Source organism: Mirounga angustirostris, unplaced genomic scaffold (assembly GCF_029215605.1).
Source record: "Mirounga angustirostris isolate CCGP_5_RB_7025 unplaced genomic scaffold, mMirAng1.0.hap1 SCAF_16, whole genome shotgun sequence".
NCBI lineage: Eukaryota > Metazoa > Chordata > Mammalia > Carnivora > Phocidae > Mirounga > Mirounga angustirostris.
Genome location: NW_026991724.1, coordinates 52,927,632 through 52,949,756, shown reverse-complemented (window position 1 = coordinate 52,949,756; position 22,125 = coordinate 52,927,632). Strand labels below are relative to the sequence as shown.

At 48.0% G+C, this 22,125-nt stretch overlaps 1 protein-coding gene across 1 annotated transcript in view; it reads right to left on the bottom strand.

Moving 5' to 3' along the window:
* Positions 1 to 11,213: 11,213 nt before the first annotated feature.
* The window catches only part of TRPM4 (transient receptor potential cation channel subfamily M member 4), a 37,789-nt gene continuing 26,877 nt past the window's right edge, over positions 11,214 to 22,125 (bottom strand). The window contains exons 17-25 of the mRNA XM_064581050.1: positions 21,142 to 21,573; positions 17,843 to 17,975; positions 17,481 to 17,655; positions 16,971 to 17,148; positions 12,740 to 12,933; positions 12,344 to 12,476; positions 12,033 to 12,105; positions 11,830 to 11,935; positions 11,214 to 11,583 (exon numbers count right to left, since the gene is read on the bottom strand). Of these exons, the coding sequence (XP_064437120.1) occupies positions 11,579 to 11,583; positions 11,830 to 11,935; positions 12,033 to 12,105; positions 12,344 to 12,476; positions 12,740 to 12,933; positions 16,971 to 17,148; positions 17,481 to 17,655; positions 17,843 to 17,975; positions 21,142 to 21,573 (1,429 nt within the window). The 3' untranslated portion in view covers positions 11,214 to 11,578. The remainder of the gene's footprint in view (positions 11,584 to 11,829; positions 11,936 to 12,032; positions 12,106 to 12,343; positions 12,477 to 12,739; positions 12,934 to 16,970; positions 17,149 to 17,480; positions 17,656 to 17,842; positions 17,976 to 21,141; positions 21,574 to 22,125) is intronic.

The following is a 22,125-nucleotide window of genomic DNA, read 5'->3' as shown; positions in this document are numbered from 1 at the left end:
ACAAATAACATACCTTTCTCCTTTGTTGTTCTCTATGCAATGTCCAACATGGAATTAAAAACCCTCAAACATCCCAAAAACCATATAATCCATAGCCAAGAGAAAAAAGAAGACCCAAAGATCATCCAGACATTAGAATTAGCAGACAAGAATTTTAAAACAACCATTATAAATATTAAAAGATTTAAGAGAAAAGATGAATATAATGGAAGCCATGGAGATATTTTAGAGAAGATACAGAAAATCTAAAAAAGGACCACATGGAAATTTTAGAACTCAAAAAGTAGATGAAGACAAAGTTTCACTAATGTATTTAGTTTAGACTGGAACCAGCAGAATAAAAGATCCGTTAATTTGAGGACAGGGTAAATAGAAGTTCTACAAAGGGAAGCACAGAAAGGACAAGAAGAATGAGAAAAACTGGAGAAGAGCCTCAGTGACCTAGAGGACTAATAGATGTATAATTGGAATTGCAGAAGGAGAGGAAAGGAGAGAGAATTAGGGCAGGAAATCTTGCTTTCAGCTTAATTTGTAATGGCCAAAACTCCAAGCAACCCAAATGTCTGTCGGGAGGTGAACCGATAACAGATCTTAGAATATTTATTCAACCAGTGGAGTACTATCTACCAATAAAAATGAATGAACTGTGGATACATGCACCAACACAGATGCATGTCAGACATTATATTGCTTGTAACAAGCCAGACATAAAAGACCACACACTTTATGAATCTATACGAAATCTAGGAATAGGCAAAATGAATGTGTAGTGACGGAAATCCGTAGTGGTCTCTGGAATGGAGGGAGCGCCCTGGAAAGGCGCCCAAAGTAATTCTGTGGGGTGGTGGAAATACTCTGTATCTTGATTGGGTCATTGTCAATACTCACTGAAGTGTACATTTAATATCTGTGCTTTTTATTGTCTCTAAATTATAGCTCAATGAAGACTGAGTTTGTTTTTTTAAAAAGCTCCTTGTTGATTCCAGGGAGAACCATCAGCTCTTCAGGCAGCACTGTCCAGTAGAACTCTTTGTGATGCCAGAAACTTTCTATACCTGCACTATCCACTCTCGTAGATACCAGCCACAAGTAGCTAGAACATTCGAAATGTGGTGAATGTGGCCAAATAATGCAAATGCGACCAAGGAACTGAATTTTTCATCTTATATAATTTTAAAAAGATTTTATTTATCTATTTATCTATTTGAGAGAGAAAGAGAGATCATGAGCAGGGGAGAAGGGTAGAGGGAGAAGCAGACTCCCTGCTGAGCAGGGAACCCAATACGGGACTCCATCCCAGGACCCCGAATCATGATGTGAGCCGAAGGCAGATGCTTAACCGGCCGAGCCACCCAGGTGCCCTCATTTTATATCATTTTAATTAATTTTAGTTGACATAAATTATGTGCCTAGTGGCTATCATATTAGTGCGGCCCTAGAAGATCTGCCGCATGAGCTCCTTGCCCTTGATTATATAGAGCTTCTCAAACTGCAGTGGCCATTATGAATCAGCGTTAGAGCAAAGGAAAGTCTGGGATGCACCCAAGATTCTGCATTTCTACCAAGTTCCCAAGTGATGCTGCCCCTCCAGGGAGCTTCTACTTAGAGTAGCAAGGCTCTAGGTTACTCTCTTTAGGTAAGGAAAAGTGGAGGTATGGATTATCAAAGTTTTCTAATCAGGAGGACAGAAGACAGCTGAGCTCTCCTAGCATTTCCTTAAATTAAGCAAGCACAGTATTTATGGCCCAGTGATCCCCATTCCCAACTGTGTATCCTAGAGAAGTCCTCACATGAGCCCTGCTAATGGATGATTATTGTGGCAATGTTTGTAATCGCAGGGAGTGGGGTCATTATTTGGGGAATAGAGTATAAAATGTGGGTTGCAAATGCAGCAGAGGGCAACAGGCAGGAACGACAAACCAGACATAAACTCATCACTGCAGAGATATTGCCAGAAAAACTGAGGGAATAAAAGTAAGAAATAGAAAACCAAAACACAATGACACTCAAGTGATGACACACAAAACATATTTCTTGGGGCACCTCGGTGGCTCAGTCGGTTAAGTGTCTGCCTTCAGCTCAGGTCATGATCCCGGGGTCCTGGGATCAAGCCCCACATCGGGCTCCCTGCTCAGCGGGGAGCCTGCTTCTCCCTCTCTCTCTACCGCTCCTCCTGCTTGTGCTCTCTCTCTCTCTCTGTCAAATAAATAAATAAAATCTTTTTAAAAACTGTGTATTTCTTTTTTTTACAAAGAAATACCCGTATTTAATGTTATTAGTCAAGCACATGAAAGTGAATAGCTGTAGGCATGAAGGAAAGAGTGAAATTCAGACTTGAAGGAGGGAAAATTTTAAACAGACTTTGCTCCACTGGTTGAGGAGAATGATCGTGAACGGGCTTGATTATCACAGCACTCTAAACCTAGGTCCAAAAAGAGAGACAATTCTGAGTGTATTCGTTCTCCAGGGCTGCCATCACAAAGTCCCACAGACTGCATGGCCAAAACAAAAATCTATCCCCTCGCAGTTCTGAGGCAGAAATCTGAGATCAGTGTGTTGGCAGAGTTGCTTCTTTCTGAGGATGATGGGGGAGAATTGGTCCCATGCCTCTTCTGGTGGTTTGCTGGCAATCTTTGGTGTTCCTTGGCTTGTAGGTGTCTGCCTTCGCCCTTACATGGGGTTCTCCCTGTGTGTGTGTGCCCAAATTTCCCCCTTTTTATAAGGACACCAGTCATATTGGATCAGGGGCCACCCAGGATGATCTCATCTTTAATTACCTCTGTAACAACCCTATTTCCAAAGAAGTTCACATTCAGAGGTAGCAGGGTTGGGGGGGCGGTTAGGACGTGAACATATGAATTTAGCCGGGGGTGGGGGAACTGTTCACTGCATAACACTGAGGAATCTTAGCTACTACAAATATAGAATCTTCTGCCCCTTAGGTGGAATCCCCAGGGCAGTTCACCCCAAGTCCACATGATGAGCTTCCAGGCCATGTCCAGTGGCCCTTGTTACTCAGCTGCTCTCATCTCGGGCCACTCACTTTCCTCTCCAGTCCCCCCTGCCCTGGTTTGCAGAGAGCAGGGGAGTCAGCCTGGTCACCACCTTTCCTCGCCTCTGCTTCCCGTTCAGGAGCGTCTCAAAGCTGATGAACCTGATAAAAAAGGGCGTGCTGCCTCAGGATGCCAAGCCCCCAGAGGACATCCTACTCTTGCCCTCCCTGGACTATCTAGAGTGGATCAGCAATCTCCCTCAACACCTCCAGTACCAGGTCATCCACTCCACCCCATCCTGCAGCATCAAGACACAGAAGGAAAAGGTGTGTTTGTGGGTGCAGGAGGGTGCTTCCCAAAGGCCCCCAGAGGACCCTGGGGGCCACCCCATGCATTGTCTGAGGCAGGCAACAGTTACGGTCATGTCTCCACCACCATTGTGTATGTACCAGGATCTTTGCTAAGTTGTCACTTGACTTTAATTCTCACATCAACCCTAGGATCCCAATTTGTTAGAGGAGGAGCCTGAGGCCCCGAGAGGTGAAGCTCACCCAGCTCAGCAAACACTCAGCCTTCTGCCATCCGCCCACCGCTCTGTGTCTCTTTCCTCTGTCCAACACAGACATTGCTACTCGATCACTGCACCATTCCCCCCATCCAGACCCACCACTGCCTGAGGGCCCTTCTCCCCCACAGTTCATGGAGGGTCCCGGCCTGGCATTCGCAGCCTTCTCCCAAGCCGTCTCGTTGTTCCCTGGTTCCTCTTTCTGGGCCATCCTCTTCTTCTTGACCCTGGTCATCATGGGGCTGAACACCTCGATAAGGATCTTGGAAGGCATTGTCTGTCCCCTCCAGAACTCCATCTCCATCTTCAGGAGGCATCCCAAGCTGCTGTCAGGTACTGTGGATTCTCACCCTTCTCCCCAGGTCACCCCAATCTCCTGGGCTCACTTCGACCCCTGGCCCAGCCCTACACACAGACCTGTGTGTACACAAAAACCTGCCTTTGCCACAGTGATCGTCTGCTTGGGAGGTTTTCTGGGCAGCCTCATCTTCACCAGTCATTCTGGCAGCTACATAATGTCCTTGTTTGATGACTGCCTGGTCCCGCTGATCCTTATCATCATTGTGGCCTTCCAGAATGTGGCCCTGGCCTGGATCTACGGAGCTAGGAGGTGATGTCCAAGCCCTGGGGTCTGCCCAGCCAGGGACCCATCCCAGGTCTCTGAGGAGAAGGGGGGCATGATCTGCTCCCTCTGTCCATCCCACAGCAGGGGGGTCTAGCTAATAGCACTGGGGTGCAGGAGGGAGTGATCGGAGGGCAACCAGGTGGGTCCTGACAGAAAGAGTAGTCAGAAACCAGGAGACTCAGCTTCCATTACCATGGGCCACATGGGATATTCTGAAGGCAGAGGGCTGGAGCCCGGCACTCCCCCTGGATCAGGGGGCTCCCATGAGGAGACCAGATGCAGGTCCCAGCCTCGGGGAGGGCCCAGCAGGGCTTGGTAAGCCCCTATGAGTTGCAAACTGGTGAGAGAACCAGAGGTCTGGCAGACCCACCCTCCCAAGATCTCCAGGCCCTGGTGGCCAGAGGAGGGCTCCTTCCAGACATCTCTGCCCATTGCCCCCACCCCAGGGTCAGAGAAGAAATATTCGGTGATCTGGGCCGCCCGTTGTGGTCCTTCTTCACTGTCCTGTGGTGCTACGTGACCCTGCCTGGGCTGCTGGCCCTGACCACCATCTGCCTCATGCAGCTCTACCAGACAGAACCCCCCCACTACATTGCCTGGAACAGCAGTATGGTGAGACTCCCCCCGCCCCACTCTGGGCACCCCTCATCTGATCTCCAGATCAGATCTCCCTGGGCTTCCATCCCCAGGGACCCTTTAGCCAGCTTCCCAGCCCCTGAGGAACCTGATCCCCAGCATCACATGGATTGAAATCCCCTCACCGCCACCTCCTCCCATCCTGCTCCCTTCTCTCTGCCTCAAGAGCCAGGAGGTAAAACAGCCCTACCTGCAGAGCACCCTGGGCTGGGTCACCCTCCTCAGCATCCTCACCTTCCTGCCGATCCCAGGCTACTCACTTCAACACTGGTGGTACCTCCAGGACCACATTGCTTCTGATCCCTTTGAAAAGCTACAGTCCAAAAAGATGCCCTTGGTGCCCCCCAAGCCGTTACAGTTGCCTAAGCGCCCCGTGAAGCCCCAGGAGGGAAACAGTGAAAGCTCCTCCAGGAAGCTCAGCCTGCCCTTGATTAGGGGGCTGAACCAGAACCCATGGCGGTTCAGCCTGCCCTCGAGTAGGAACAGCCAGAGCTCTTCCTGGTTCAGCCTGCCTGTCCTTACCTCCCTGACATCCACATGGTCCATAAGGAGTCTCAGCCTACCAGCTTCAAGGCAGGTGAGCCCGGCCTCAACAGCCATAGACAACAGTGACCAGCACACAGGGACCAAAGAAGAAAAGCGGCACGAGAACTCTGTTCAGTAACTGGTGACACCACCCATTTTTCCAAGGCAGCAAATCTGTCCAGTAACTGGTGGCCTTAGTGTCCGTTTTGCCACAGAAATAATTGGTTCTGCAGGAAAGGAGGGGGAGGGGCACATGGAAATTCTGCCTAGGAACCACTCATTTGGCCTTGGAAAGAAATGGACAACTCAGGAGCTCTTTCCTCTCCTGGAATAATACCAGTTCTGCTAAGTGGAACATTCTGCTCTGGGATTGGAGAATTCAGACGAAGAAATCAACTCAGCTGTTCACAGGGCTGGACCTAGTGCCTCCTTTCTCCCTGTGAGGAGGGAGTACCATGTTGGCATGATGGGGATGGGCTTCATAGCACTTTCTAGGACCCAGCCTTCCCAGTTATCATGGAGACAGCCAGTGTTCCCTCCAAACCCCAAACTCCACCACCAAACTGGATCACTGGCTAACTTCTCCAGGGCTACGCTCTCAGAATGGGCTAGGATAACAATGCTGAGTCAATAAATCAATCCCCTGAGACCCCATGCACAGGCTGTGGGCACAGTGTTTTTTCTGTCGGCCTCCTTCTACACATATACCCTCCAAATCACCAACCTCTGGTGAACTGAGTGTCCAGTCTGGTGACTCCAATCTCCTCTCCCTTTGGGACACAGATACAGAGTTTCTACGTTCCCCCTTGTTCTGGAGTTGAAACAAAGCATTGGGGAACTTTGTAGCAACCAGTATTACTCAATCCAGAAAGTGTGCTAACCCTTAAATCTAACTCGGTTTGGTGACCATACTAAATATGTCTCATCGTTATCATCTCACTACTCCTACCAAGAGGGGAGCATGCCCAGATCAGCAGTAGGCAGGTGGTCCTCTCTGGCTATCATGCTTCATTCTTACTTGGGGTAGAGTCGCCCACCCACTTGGGCATCATGAGGTAAGCACCTGGTTTCTGTGGGCTCAGGACCAAGGAGTCTTGGAGAACTTAGAGCTTATTAGGGTTGTCTGTGGGCATAGGTAACCACCCTGCCTCTTCAAACACCAAATGGAGTTAAGGCAGCTCAGGAGGTGGAGGCACCTTCTAGAAGCCACACCTCTTAGAGACTTCCTGGGCAACTCCCCATCCCCAAAGGTCATGACCTTGAGAATCAATGCCAGCTCCCATCACCACCCACTCTGGTTCCAAATCACCTCCCAAATCTCTGCCTGCCCAGTCACACTTTCATTTACCTCAGAGATCTCTAAACATCCCTTATCACACTCCCTTATCCGTGACAATTTTTTGAGAAAATATTCCCAACATATGTAGAAAATCTACTTGTGAACTACTGTCATTCTACATACTTAATATCAGTAAAGCTTAATTTGTTTTGCTTACTTCTGTTAAAAAAGTAGGTATAAATAGAAATTCTAAATTTTTCTTCCTGCATCCCCAGTGTAATAGTGTCCACAACTCAAATCTGGAGAGCCCTGAAAAGGTCAGAGGCAGAAGCTTGCAGGCCTTTCCTGCGTCTGAGACTCACATCTCCTGGCTTCCTGCCTCCACCTTGCTCTCCAGGGACCCTGGGTCTGGGATGACACGGCTCAGGAAACGAGCTGCGGGGAGAGGGCCTGGTCTCCCTTCCCACCCTCACCCTCACCTCTGTGTCACTTCCCCTCTCAGAGGCAGGACGGGCCACCACAAACCAGGTGTGCCAAGAGTCTGGCAGGGTAAGCTAAAAACCAGTGAAGATGATGCATCTTAAACCACGTAGGGCTCTAGCTCTAGGGTCTTTGTTTTTGTGTGAGGTTGGGCTTGGGGAGTCCTGGCGTGGAGGACAATGTCCCAGGGGCTGCAAGAAGCCCCCATGCCTTGGTTAACACTTAGACAAGGCAACAGACAGGCCCTTTGCTGGGCTCCTTCACCCACCAGGGGGTGGATACTGCAGGAATCTCCGAGAAGAGAAAGAATGGCCTTGAGATCAAGTAACCAGTCAGCGACTAAGGTGGAAATAGAATTGAGGTCTTCCAGTCCCTAGTCTGGGATCCTTTTCTTTTTCATTTCCATACCAGGTTAACCACTTCTTGACCCTTGCGGCTAGGGTGCTGGCATCTGACCTCCACTCCCCAATCTGAGGTGCTTCCACAAGCTTGGAGGGAAAACGAGGACATTTGAGGTGACCTCTGTGTGCGGGTAGGTTGGTAGTCTTGGTGAATGTGGAGTGGAAACCTCTGGCCCCCCTGCAATGAGGTCTTGTGGCTTGGGTGAGGGGTTTCGTTGTTAACCTTGATCTGGATGGCCATTCCATTGGCTTAGTTAAGCCACATGGATAGTCAGCAAGTAGCTTCAGCTTAGACAGGAGTCAGCAAACTTTTCCTATAAGGGGCCAGATAATAAATATTTTTGGCTTTGCAGGACATATGGTCTCTATAGTATATTTTTTGTTATTTGTTTTTTATAACTCTTTAAAAATGTAAATATCATTCTTAGCTCAAGGGCCAGAATATCCCACAGGCTACAGTTTGCCAACCCCTGATCTGGGGCCGTGTCAGGCCAACAAGAGAATGCTGGTGGCTACAGCAGAATTTAGTTTGAACTCCCTAGTTGTCCCACTTTGGGCGAGGCTGCCAGCCAGGCAGTCGAGGGTGACCCAAGAATAGCCAGGAGCCAGATCCTTATTTTTCAAAATAAGTCTTTGTAATTCCCTCACCCCTTCAGCCTCAATCACTATCCAGGAGACAGCCTGGAAGAGCTGAAGCCTCTCTGGAAACACCCACATTCAGTGACCAAACCGCCTGCCTAAGGTGTGTGGACCAGGACGTGAGAAAGGTAGAAATCTAATCTGGGTGGATTTTTGAGGAAACTGTTCCAACAATCAATAATACCAGATGCTGGTGGAGAGTAGGGAAAGTAGAAAGTCCCATCCGAAACCTTGACTATAAACTTCAGTCTGCCTTCCAGGGTTGGCTTTGGGGTAGTAGCCTTTAACTTTGCCCAACCAGCAATGAACCAGGCCCCGTTGTTCAGGGGAACCTTTGTACATTGAAAGCCCCATGGAGCCCGTGGTTTTGCTTTAGGCAGTGGAGTGGGGGATAGTTCCTTGTGCTGGGTTCCTGCCACTTGCCCATTCCAAAACAGATTAACATGAGGACCAGGGCAGCTGTGCTCTTGAATATACCACTTACATTTAACCATTTCAGACCTTACTGGTTGTCAAGTTCAAGTTGACTGACCCCAGAATGAAGATGTAAGGCCAGAGAGTCGGGAGGCCTCCATGGGTGGGGCCTCCTCTTTCAAGGAGAGCTGAATAGCAAATTAATAGCTGCCTTTTCATAAATGTGTGTTTACGGTGGTTGTGTCAGCAGGTGGCGCTGTTGTACTGGGAAAGGGCCTCCCTGGGTCCCGCCGCAGCCATGAAGTCAGGAACACTGTGACTTCCCTCTCTCCTTTTGGGATTCTGTTGTTTCTGTACAGTATCCTGGAGAGGACTACACATGCTCCAGTCTCTGGATGGGAGAATCCCGACACTTAGAGGACATTCACGGTATGGACACACGACACATCAATTATACATTTAATAGAAGCCAAAATGGCACATTGAATTGACCCAAAGGCCCCTACCCAACAGGGTCACTTTGGCTTCCTTTCCCCCACTGTGTGCTTTATCAGTTGAAGTCAGGTCCATGTTCCTTCTTGGGGAACATGGACCAAGGAGTCTAACATGCTTAGGTCATGAAGCATCATCTTCAGCAAAATTTTCCACCTGTGAGACATACAAGAGCCATGAAGGCTGATCCTTGTTGACCTCCTTTATAGTTAGAGGCTTCAGGACCAACTGTGTGTCTTTCCTAAACTATGAAATGTCTATTTGAGCCCAGGTAGTCCTCAATTGATGACTTGGGTGGCAGGGCCTTCATTTTTGTCTTCATTCAAGCCCCACCCATCCCTCGCTAACTGTGATTGGGTGGAGGTCATTACTAACACATCATTCCTTCCAAAGATGTACAAATGGCCGACAAGCACATGAAAAGAAGCTCAATGTCTTCAGTCATTAGGGAAATGTAAATCAAACCCACAATGACACACCACTTCACACCCACCAGGATATTGATAACCAAAGAGAACGAAAAGTAACAAGTGTTGGTGTGGATCTGAAGAAACCGGAAACTCCTGTATCAGTGGTGGGAACAGGAAATGTTGCACCCACTGTGAAAATCAGCTTGGCAGTTCCTCAAAAAGTTAATAATAGAAATATCAAATTCCACTCTAGGTCTATACGCAAAATAACTGAAAACAGTGTTCAAGCAAAAACTTGTACTTGAATGTTCACAGCAGCATTATTTGCAATTGCCAGAAAGTAGAAGCCACCCAAACGTCCATCAACAGATGAATGGATAAAATAAAAGTGATATATACATACTATGGATATTATTAACCGTAGGCAGGAATGAAGTTCTCATACAACATGGATAAACCTTGAAAACATTGTGCTAAGTGAAAGAAGTCAAACACAAGGGACCATATGTGTGATGATTCGATTTGTATGAAATATCCAGAACAGGCAAATCCAGAGAGCTAGAGAGCAGAATGGTGGTGGCCAGGGCTGGAGGGAGAGAAGAATGAGCAGTGAGTTCTTAGTGGGTACAAGGTTCCTGTTTGGAGTGATGAGCACTTCTGGAACGAGATAGATGGTAATCACTGAGCAACTCTGTGGAAGTACTAAATGCTACTGAGTTGCATGCTTCCAACAGATTAAAATGGTAAATTTTGTATTCTGTATATTTTACCATGATAAAAAAAAAATACAAATTGGAACAATGAAATAAAATTGCCTCTACTTACAGACAGCATGACTGTATACAGAGAAAATCCCAAAGACTGCAAAAATTATACTAGAACTAATAAAGTGAGTTTAGCAAAATCTTAGAACATGTCAATAAACAAAAGAAATCAGCAATATTTCCGTAAACTAGCAGTAAGCAGTTAGAAATTTTTTAAATGTCTAACAGTATTGTTATTAATATTGCCACCATCGTCATTTACATTATTATTATGACTTGGGTTAGTGAGAATTACTTCAACATCTTCCAGAGAAATCTGGTTGCCACACAACACTTGGCAATATTTAAAGCTACTCTGTACCCAAAGTGGCAGATAGTTGGAATTCCTCCAATTTGGAGGAAGGATGTTTTGGTTGTGATTTGGGGATGTGATGGTTGTTGGTGGTTTCTTGCTATTTAACTAATAACTGCTGTCAGTTCAGTCTTGTCATTACCAGTTTACTTTGTTATGGGTTGTTTAGTTAAACTGCATGTATAATGATGCATATTTGCCTCAATTCCATGTGCGTGTGGCCTGCAATTTCCCACTAATTAGACTCTTTAAAGACATTTCTGCAGTTATCTACTCAAATTTGCATCATCTGTTCCCCTCTTGCCAAAGCAGATGTACATAGCTCCCACCCACCCCCACTCCAGGAAATAATTTGCTTATTATCACTGAGTTCTTTTTCCACTGGAAAGTAGAAGCTACGCAGGTGCAGACGGTTGGGATTTCTGTCCCACTGAAGTGAGAACCATCAAAATAGTGCAGACAAAAGGTGTTGGGCCTCAGTCAGACAGGCAGAGTGGGCCTGGGAGTGGGGAACAGACCTGGAGATTATCTAAAATACGGCAACAGACTGACCAATGACCTCAAACCCAGCCCCAGCCCCCATCTCAAAAGGATCTGGATGCTCACCATTTCCCCAAGAATCAAGCATCGGACTCCACTCCTCTCAAATGGCTTTATTTCCCCAGTGTGGGGAGCTGCAAATGGAATCTGTGATCCCGGTATCCCAAAGACCCTGCAGCCCTCTCCCGCCCAGCAGGCTGTGGCAGGGCCTTCAGAAGAGCAATGCCTGGGCTCCAGAGGCTGATCTTCCCGGAGCGAGACTGGTTCTAGGAGGAGCTGGGCCTGCGGTGGTTCGCATGGATGACACTCCCTGAGGTGGTCCTGACAGCAGCCCAGGTGGTCCTCCATGAGCACGGGGCCCGCGTGGAAAACAAGGCCAGGAGGTGCAAGGGTCAAGGACCAGTAGGACCTTGGGAGCAAAAACTCCCCATGGGGGCTACTCCTTGAAGTCTGCCAGCAGGGCTCAGTCTGGGGTGAAGAGAGGAGAGAGAACACGTGGTGGGGATGGAGAGGAAGACAGAAAAAAATGGAAGACTGGCAAACATAAGGAGAAAGGACGAAAAGCCCAAAGGAGACGGAGAGTGTGCCCCAGGGACAATGGAAGGGCGGCGAGCGGGAGAAAAACACTCAGAGATAGAGGAACAAAAGCCCCAGAACGTCGGGTGGTGACGACAGAGGCCAGGGAAAGACACAGGTGGACCCCACAACACTGACCTTTAGGCCCAGACAGGGTTGGAGGCGGTGGCCCCCCTGGGGGCAGCAACGCAGAGCGGCTCAGGGAGTCGGCCACCCAGCCCAGGACACGGCTACAGCGCTGGACCTGGGGAGCAGGAGGGACAGAAAGGCAGGAGACCAGACCCTCACACCACCATCCCCGCCCCAGCCACACTCCCCCAGCCTGGTCCCGGAGTCCTCACTTCCTGCTCCAGCCCTTTCAGATGCTGCTCATACTCGCGGATCTGTCTCAACTGCTTCAACGCTGCGTCCACCCTGCAACCCACGGCAACGAGGGCATCAGGCCCATTCCCCGCCCCGCCAGCCCCGCCCACCCCAGAAGCCCCGCCCCCAGGGGCCCGCCTTCCTCCCCAACACTCCGGGGCCCCGCCCCACTCAGGCTCCACCTGGAGCCCCGCGCCTCCCCAGCCCCAGTCCGGGGCTCCTCCCACCCAAGTCCCGGGACCCGCCCCCGAGGCCGGAAGCCCCGCCCCCAGCCAGGACCCGCCCTCACTTCTGCGACATGCGCTTCAGACGCTCGGAGTCGCTCTCCCGCTTGTCACGCGCGCGCGCCATCAGGAAATTCTCCTTCTGCACCGACTCCCATGTCAGCAGCCTCCGCTCTGCTTCCTTCGAGAGGTAGACCCCTGGGGCGCGGTGTTAGGACGCAGTCAAAGGGCCTGCCCCCTCCAGACCCAGCCTCCCCGCCCAAGGCCTCCAGCGCGAGCCCTCGCAGACCACGCCCCGTGCAGCTCTAGGCCTCGCCCCAATATTTCACACCGGCCCCCGGACCGCCTAATCCCTGCCCACTGGTGCTCCCGGACATCTTCCCCCAGCGTGTCCGTGCTCTTCTTTCTCTCCACGTCCTGACCCCGGTGCTTTTCCCTTTTGTATCAAACCCCGTTCTCACGAAAATGTTCGAAGACCGGGGAGGGCGGCAAGCGGAACCGGCGCCTGTGTAGTTGCCGGATGAGGAGGCGCACGTGTGAGATGACAATAAGGGGCGGAGCCAGCGCGGGCCGAGAGTGAAATTCCCGGATGAGGCAGTAGCGCTGAGCCTTCCAATAGAGGTCGCTGTTTCCCTGTACTTTGCTGAAGGTGTGGCTGTGGGGACGAGAGAGGTCAAGGGTCACCAGAGGTCAAAGAGGGCAGATCAAGGTTAGATATTAGACAATATATCTGAAGTCCAAGGCAGCAGGCAGATGTCAGAATCAATGAGGTCAGAGGTATTACAGGATGCACTTAGAAGCTGGGTTAGGAGGGCAAAGAGTCAGATGTCAGAGGTCAAGTTGGGGATGGTGTCAGGAATTAAGATAGAGGTTATAGACAGGTTCAAAAGTCAGCTGAACACAAATAGCTAAAATCAGAAATGAAAATGGAGACATTACTACCAACTTTACAGAAATAAAAAGGATTATAAGAGAACACTATCACAATTGTATGCCAACAAATTAGATAACCTAAATGAAATAAGTGGACAAATTCCTAGAAACGTAAAAATTACCTAACTGACTCAAGAAGAAAAAGAAAATCTCTCAAAGACCTATAACAAATAAAGAGATTAAATCACTCATAAAAATGTCCCAACAACAACAAAAATCCCAGGCCCAGATGTTTTTGCTGGTGAATTCTATGAAACATTAAAAAAAAAAAAAAATCCTTCTCAAATTCTCCAAAAAAATTGAAGAGAACAGTTCCTGACTCATTCTATGAGGCCAGCAGCATTACCAACCCAGATAAAGATATCACAAGGAGGGGCACCTGAGTGGCTCAGTCGTTAAGCATCTGCCTTCAGCTCAGGTCATGATCCCAGGGTCCTGGGATAGAGCCCCGCATCGGGCTCCCTGCCCAGCGGGAAGCCTGCTTCTACTTCTCCCACTCCCCCTGCTTGTGTTCCCTCTCTCGCTGTGTCTCTCTGTCAAATAAATAAATAAAATCTTAAAAAAACCAAAGATATCACAAGGAAACAAAATTACAGACCAATATTTTTTATGAATACACATGCAAATATCCTCAACAAAATACTAACAAACCTAATTCAGCTGCATATTAAAAGGATTATACACCATGACCAAGTGGGATTTATCCCAGTAATGCAACGGTGATTCAACATGCAAAAGTCAATATAATACACCACATTAATAGAACAAAGAGAAAAAAACCACATGATCACCTCAAGTGACAGACACAGAAAAGGCATTTGACAAAGTCCAACACCCTTTCGTAGTAAAAAAAAATTTTTAACTCAGAAAAATAGTATTAAGAGGAACATTCCTCAACATGGATATAGGGTACTTATGAAAAACCTACGGCTAACATACTCAATGAAGAAAGACTGAAAGCTTTCCGCTAAAATAAGAAACAAGACAAGGATGCCCACTCTCACCACAGCTATTCATCATCGTACTGAAAGTTATAGTCAGAGCAATTAAACAAGAACAAGAAATAAAAGGCATCCAAATTGGAAAGGAAGACAAACTTTCTATTCACAAATGACATGATCCTATTTCAAAAATCTCAGAGAATCAAAAGAAACAATCCAAAAAGGAAATTAAGAAAGCAATTCTATTTACAATAGAATCTTAAAAAACAAAGCACCGAGGAATAAATTTAACCAAGATGAAAGACTTTTACACTAAAAATTACAAAACAATACTGAAAGAAATTTAAAAGAGCACCTAAATAAGTGGAAAGACAACCTGTGTTCATGAGTACAAAGATATAATACTGTTAACATCAGAATACTACCCAAAGCAATCTACAGATTCAGTGCAATTCTTATCAAAATTGTGACAGCCTTGGCACGCCTGGGTGGCTCAGTTGGTTACGCGGCTGCCTACGGCTCAGGTCATGATCCTGGGGTCCTGGGATCGAGCCCCACGTCTGGCTCCCTGCTCAGTGGAGAGCCTGCTTCTCCCTCCCCCTCTGCCTGCCACTCTGCCTACTTGTGCTCTCTCTTTCTCTGTCAAATAAATAAATAAAAGCTTTAAAAAAAACAAAAAAACACCAAAATTGTGACAGCCTTTTTTGCAGAAAAATAAAAGCCAATCCTCAAATTTATATGGAATTGCAAGAGAGCCTGAATAGCTAAAGAAATCTTGAAAAAGAACAAAGTTGGAGGACTCAGACTTCCTAATTCGAAAATTTGCTCCAAAATCAAAATAGTGTGGTACTGGCAAACGACTGACATATCGACCAATGGAACAGAAATGAGAGTCCAGAAATAAACCCATACATCTATGAGTATTATGGGTTGAATTGTGTCCCCTTTCCACCAAACAAGATATGTTGAAATCCTAATCTCTAGTACCTCAGAATTTGACTTATTTGGAAGTAGGGTCTTTACAAAAGTAATCAAGTTAAAATGAAGTTGTTAGGGTTGGCCCCAAGTCTAACAAGGCTGGTGTCCTTATGAAAAGGGGAAATTTGGACACAGATATGCACACAGGGAGAATACCATATGAAGATGAAGGTAGAGATTACAATGATACATCTACAAGCCAAAGATTGCCAGCAATCCACCAGAAGGTAGGAGAGAGGCAGGGAACAGAGTCTCCTTCACAGCCTTTAGAAGAACCAATCCTATCCATACTTTGATTTTGGACTTAGGGCATCCAGAACTGCGATGGAAAAGTTTGTTATTTAAAACCATCCACTTTTTGGTACTTTGTTAGGGAAGCCCCAGGAAACTAATACAATGGCCAACTGATTTTTAACAAGAGTGACAAGTCCATTCAATGTGGGGAAAAATAGTCTCTTAAACACAGAGACCTGGAACAACTGGATTTCTGCATGCAAGAAGAACAAAGTTGGACCCCTACCTCACACTATATACAAAAATTAAGTAAAAACAGACCAACAACCTGAATATAAGAGCTAAAACCATAAAACATAGCAATGAAACTTTATTAACTTAGACTTGGTGACTGGTCCTTAGATATGACACCAGTGTACAAATAACAAAATTTTAAACTTTTGTGCATCAAAGGGGATTATCAAGAACAGGAAAAGGCAACCAGCAGAATGGGAGAAAATATTTGCAAATCATATACCTGATAGGAGTTTAACATCCATAATACACAACGAACTGCTATAACTCAACAACAAAAAGACAAACCACCAAATTTAAAAACAGGCAAAAGACCTGAATAAACATTTTCCAAAGAAGATGTACAAATGGCCAATAAGCACATGGAAAGATGCTCAACATCTTTAGTCATTAGGAAATGCAAATCAAAACCACAATCAAATACCAGTTCATACCCACTAACTAGGGTGGCTGTAATTTTTTGAAAAGGAACATAACAACTCTAGGCAAGGCTGTGGAGAAATCGGAACTCGCATACATCGCTAATGAGAACAGAAGATGGTGCCACTCCTGCAGAAAACAGTTTGAAAAAGCTAAACAGAATTACCACAGCATACCCAGCATTCTATTTAGAAATATATCCAAAAGAAATAAAAGCAGAGACTCAAACAGGTACATGAACACTAATGTTCATTGCAGCATTATCCACAATAGCCAAGGGATGGAAACAACCGAGTTTCCATGAACAGATGAATGGATAACAAAATGTGATAGACTGATCAACGGAATATTATTCAGCCATAAAAAAAGTACTGATCCGTGCTACAACATGGATAAACACTGAAAACATTATGCTAAGTGAAATAAGCCAGGCAGAAAATGATGAATATTTTATAAATCCATGTGTACGAAACCTCTAGAATAAGCAAATTCCTAAAGACAGAAAGCAGATCCCAGGTTACCAGGGGCTAGGGAGGTAGTGGGGAATGGGAAGTTATTGCTTGCTCAGTGGGTACACACTTTTTGTGTTTGGAGTGATAAAATTTTTCGGAAATAGTGGTAATGGTTGTAAAACACTATGAATTTAATTAATGCCATTGAATTTGTACACTTAAAATTGGCAAGTTATATGTATTTTGCCACAATAAATTTTTTTTTTTTTTTTTAATATTCAGTCTGGGCCCAGCGAGAGGATCAGAGTCCAAAGTCCAGGTCAGGAGCAGAGTCTGAATTCTGGGACTAAAGAGAGAATTGATTTAGGCTGGTGTCAAGAATCATGCTGGGGTCAGGGTCAAGCTGGGTGAGGTCAGATCAGAGAGCAGTCAGGCCTCACCTGAACATGGCGATGAGCAAATTGAGCAGCAGGATGTTGGCCACGAGCAGGAAAATGATGAGAAGGAGAACCACCAGCCAGTTGGCATAAAGCGAGACACAGGAGCCTGCCTGCGCCCCCGGCGGGCGAGCCCAGAAGCCCTGCTCTGAAGAGCAGTTGACTTGCTCCATGAGGGCCACTGTAAAGGGAGACACTCAGAGATGGGGCCAGGGAGACAGAGACCAGAGAAAAACAGAAATTCGGAGGGGCGTGGGGGAGAGAGACCCAGAGAGACGGAGACAGAATCCCAGAGAGAGAAAGAGGAGGGGGCAGAGACCCAGAGGCAGGGAACAGAAATACAGAGAGAGAGGCGGGCAGAGTCCCACAGGGATGAAGGAGGGTAGGGGCTACTCAGAGACCTGGAGAGAGAGACGCAGAGACTTAAGGAGAGGGGTATAGAGACCCAGGGACGGGGAGCACTGGGAGGGGGGACTCGGAGGGAGGGCGTCAGGCCCTCTCATCCCTCCATACCGTCCATGTCCTCCTGGGGGATCTGCCCAAAGATCTGCAGGTAGGGCCGGTAGAAGACACGGCGCAGGATACTCGGGAGGTCACGATCCCGGGGCCTAAGGAGCCCCTCCGTGGCCACCCCGTAGGCAACCAGCCACACACCAAGAAAGAAGAGGAAGAAGAACACGTCCTTCATCTGCGAGGTAGGAAGAGAAGACCAAGTCTGGCCCCGCCCCGACCCCGCCCACCGAAGGGGCCCCTGTATTTTCAGATTTTACTGTTTGGCCCCGCCCAGACCCCGCCCCCGCCCTGCTCTGCGCACGCGTGCCCACACCGCCCCGCCCCTTCCTCTGGACCCGCCCACCCGGCCCCGCCTCCCTCACCATCTTGTTCACGATGACGATTTTGGGTCCCAGCTCTTTGTTGACCGTGAAGATGTGCAGCAATCGTAGCGTGAAGACCATGAAGTCGAGGCAGAGGAGAGTGCGGCCCAGGTCATACAGTCCGGGGAGCAATCTGGGATGCGGGGAGACGCGGCGGGGGTCACTCGGGTCACGGGGTGCAAAGGAAAACCCGGGTTTTCCCAACACCAGGCTTCGGGGTGACCCTGGAGGGGTCGCAGCCGGGACCCTCCGATTCACCCGGGTTTACCCAGATTTCACAGCGCCAAGATGAGCCGCGCAGGGCGCTGGCACCCGCTGAAAAATGGCTGCATAAATCAGAGCCCTGGCTAAAATTCGGGAGGCCCCTGTAACAAGTTGGAAAAACTGCCAGAATATTTGTCCAGCCTATAAAAGGCAAAATATAGAGAGTTCCAGCAAACGAGTAAGCAGAAGACAAACGACCTAAAGGAGAGTGGATAAAGAGAACACACAATTCACAGAGGAAGGTCAAATGGCCAGTAACATGGGCAATCCCTATGGGGAAAATTTAAAAATTATATCCCTATTTGCATCATCATGTACTTGAACTCTGAATGGATTAAAAACCTAGAGTAGGAGGCAAGGGGCGCCTGCGTGGCTCAGTAGGTTAAGCCATGATCTCAGGGTCCTGAGGTCAAACCCTGCCTCCGCCTCCGCCGAGTGTGGCACCTGCTTAAGCTTCTCTTTCTCCCTCTCCCTCGGCCCCCCCAACTCTCTCAAAAATAAAATAAAAAAGTACTTTTTAAAAAAAAACCTAGAGTAAAAGGCAAAACATTAAAATCTGAAAATACAGAAGAATTTCATGAGCTTGATAGGATGAGATGTCACAAAACAAAACAAAACAAGCCTTCTACACAAGTAATATATATATAAAATCACAATACAGGAAAAGACTGATGAATGTGACTACTCTGAAGTATAAAACTTCCATGCATCAAAAGATAACATAAATATGATCAACAGAGAAAGGCAAAACTATCTGCCAAAAATGCATGACCTAAATTTGATCACGAGAGAACTGAGACAAACTCAAATGGAGGCAGATCCTACAAAATAACTGGACTGGACTGTTCGAAAGTGTTAAGATCATAAAAGCCAAAGAAGGATTGAAGAACTGGATTGGCTCCCGGGACAGAAAAAGGACATCCATGGGACAGTTGGTAAAATGTAAGATCTGGTTTTGATAATGGAAGATGTTGACATCTGGGGATCTGGGTGAAAGATGTAGAGGAATTCTTTGTACTGTTTTTGCCATACTTTTTTATAAGTCTCGGGTTGTTTCAGATACAAACTTAAAGAATAAAAGAATGTTTAAGATAATATACAAACGTGAAAAGAAGCTGCAGACAGAAGGTATTTAGAACAAAATCACCAAGATTTAGGGCACCTGGGCTGGCACAGGCAGTGTTCCACTTTTGATCTCAGGGTTGTGAGTTCAAGTATTCACCCATGTTGGGTGTAGACATTACTTAAAAATAAAATCTTGCAAAAACAAAAAACACCAAGGGTTAGGAGAGCACCTACCCGTACGCATATACAAGAGATCAATAAACATAAATGAATATGTATTTTCTAAAACGGCGGCGGCAAGGCTATGAAAAGACATTGACAGAAGGACAAGTGGCCATTTGCTATGAACAGATGCCCAAGCTAACTAGTAGTCAGGGATGCATAAATTTTAAGACAAGAAGTCATTTTTACCCATCAGAATGGAAAAAAGAAAAAAAAATCTAAAGGTTAAATTGAGAGCTACAAAATTTTAATTAAAGACATGACATGCCAAGACCCAAAACATCCATGTTTCCAAGGATGTTTTGACATGCCCTTTGCGCTCTCTCTCTCGGCACCACGAAGTATGATCTGGAAGCCACAGAAGAAATGAACTAACATGACACAGCCCAGTCTTGGCAACAGAAAATATTTGAGGTGAATTCCTGATGATCTGGTTTTGTTTATGCTAAGAACTAAGCAGAAACAGTTAGGTTTTTATGGACTAAAAAAGTGACAGGACATTCAAGCTTCCCTGGTAAAATGTGAATCTGTAGGGGCCGCTGGCTCTTGGGCAGGGCATGGGATTCTTGATCTCAGAGTTGTGAGTTCGAGCCCCACACTGGGAGTAGAGATGACTTAAAAAAATTTTTTAGGGGCGCCTGGGTGGCTCAGTCGTTAAGCGTCTGACTTCGGCTCAGGTCATGATCTCAGGGTCCTGGGATCGAGCCCCACATCAGGCTCCCTGCTCTGCAGAAAGCCTGCTTCTCCTTCTCCCACTCCCCCTGCTTGTGTTCCCTCTCTCACTGTGTCTCTCTCTGTCAAGTAAATAAATAAAATCTTAAAAAAAAAATTTTTTTTAATCTTAAAAAAAAATGTGAATCTATAAAATTTGACCCAGGAAAACTGGACCCGAATGACATAAAAGCCCCAACATAAAATTCACAAACACAGACCCTAGATTTTGGCAAAATTCAGGTCCATTCAATACAACACCAATGATGAGCCAAGTATTTGTTGTACGACTTACCCCAAATAATAATTAACGAAGTTGAAATAATTTCAGAAACTGAAACTGAAATGTGTTTAACTGCCCTGCAGATAAAACTGATTGAGGAAATTTGCAGAAATGAAAACCATTCCTTGATAAGAGCTTATCTGTACTGGTAAAAATTCTGGTAAAAAAATAATTACACGGATCATTATAATTACTCGCTGTGAGGAAGGAACTGCAAGCTGCCCGGAGGGGCTGGAGCCTGGATGAAGAAAAGGGAAAGGAATGGGGACGCAGGCCTGCAGAGCTGGGCGGGTCTCCACCGGGCAGCGCCCCCAGGACCGGGTCCAGGGGCGCTGGGCAGCCCGGGGAAGCAGGCAGGGGCAGGACAGCTCTGAGAGTAAAAAGAGCCTTGTGGGGATGGACTGGAGGGAAGAGGGGAGTCCTGGAGGCTGGGGCGAGGGGGCGCCCACCCCCGGGCCTGGCCCCTGTCTGGGGGAAGACTGAGTCCAGCGGGGCTTCCCGTGCAGCCGCAGGGCCAGGTCTGGGGGAGCAGAGAAAAGCCCGCCCGACCTGCAGATCTAGAAACACAGCGAGGCCCTTGCCCTAGTCCGGCCGTCCCTAAAGCCAGATACCCAGGTGTGAGCGAACCGCTTGGGGGCCACCTGGAGGCGGGGCTTTCGACCAAGAAGGGGCCTTCGTGCGTGTTTCCGGGAAAAGCGGGGTTGGCTGCAGCCCAGCAGAGAGGCGCGGAGTGGCAGGCAGCAGGGACACTCACCGGCAGCCGACGCCCAGGAGGAAGCAGGTGAGGGCCAGCAGGTCGCACTGGTTCCAGGTGTCGGCGAGGTAGAGGCTCAGCCGGTGGCGCAGCGGGGCCCGCTGGGGGCCGGGCCCGGGGCCGCGGGTGGTCAGGCTGCTCCAGCCGCCGCCCAGGCCCTGCCGGAGCTCCTCGCAGAGCAGGGTGAAGACCCAGAAGTAGAGCAGCAGCTCCAGGGCACTGGGCGCCTCGGGCTGGAAGTCGAGGAGCAGCACCCGGGCGAACACCAGCAGGAAGAGGAGGTAGCTGACCACGTTGCCCATGAAGGCGGTCACCGGCGCCCCCCAGAACTGGGGCCAGCGGCGCAGGCGTGGGGAGCACCGGCCGCAGCAGCCCCGGCGTGGGGGCCGCCCCAGCGCCCGCACGGCCGTCTTCTCGGGGGGCTCTGCCAGCCTGGGGGGGTAAAGGGGGAAGGGAGGAGGGCTCAGCCTGACCTCTGAGCCCCTCTTCACCGTCATCAAGACCTCTCGCCATTCACAGCTGACCTCTAACCCTGCTTGACCTGAAACCAAGTCCCCTGTCTACCATCCCCTTGACTTTTTTTTTTTTTTAAAGATTTTTATTTATTTGACAGAGAGAGAGAGCGCACAAGTAGGCAGAACAGCAGGGAGAGGGAGAGGAAGAAGCAGGCTCTCCACCGAGCAGGGAGCCCGACGTGGGGCTTGATCCCAGGACCCTGGGATCATGACCTGAGCGGAAGGCAGCCGCTTAACCAACTGAGCCACCCAGGCACCCCTCCCCTTGACTTTTGACCCCTGTATCTAACCTCTGACCTCTGAGATCTACCCTCAAGACTGCTGACCTTCCGCCTCTGACCTTCTCCACCCTCTGACCCTGGTCTGACTTCTAACTTCAGGTCCCTCTTCTTTCACCTTCACAACCCCTGACTCTGTCTGACCTTGGACCATCTACCTGACGTCTGACCCCCTCACTTTCATGACCTCA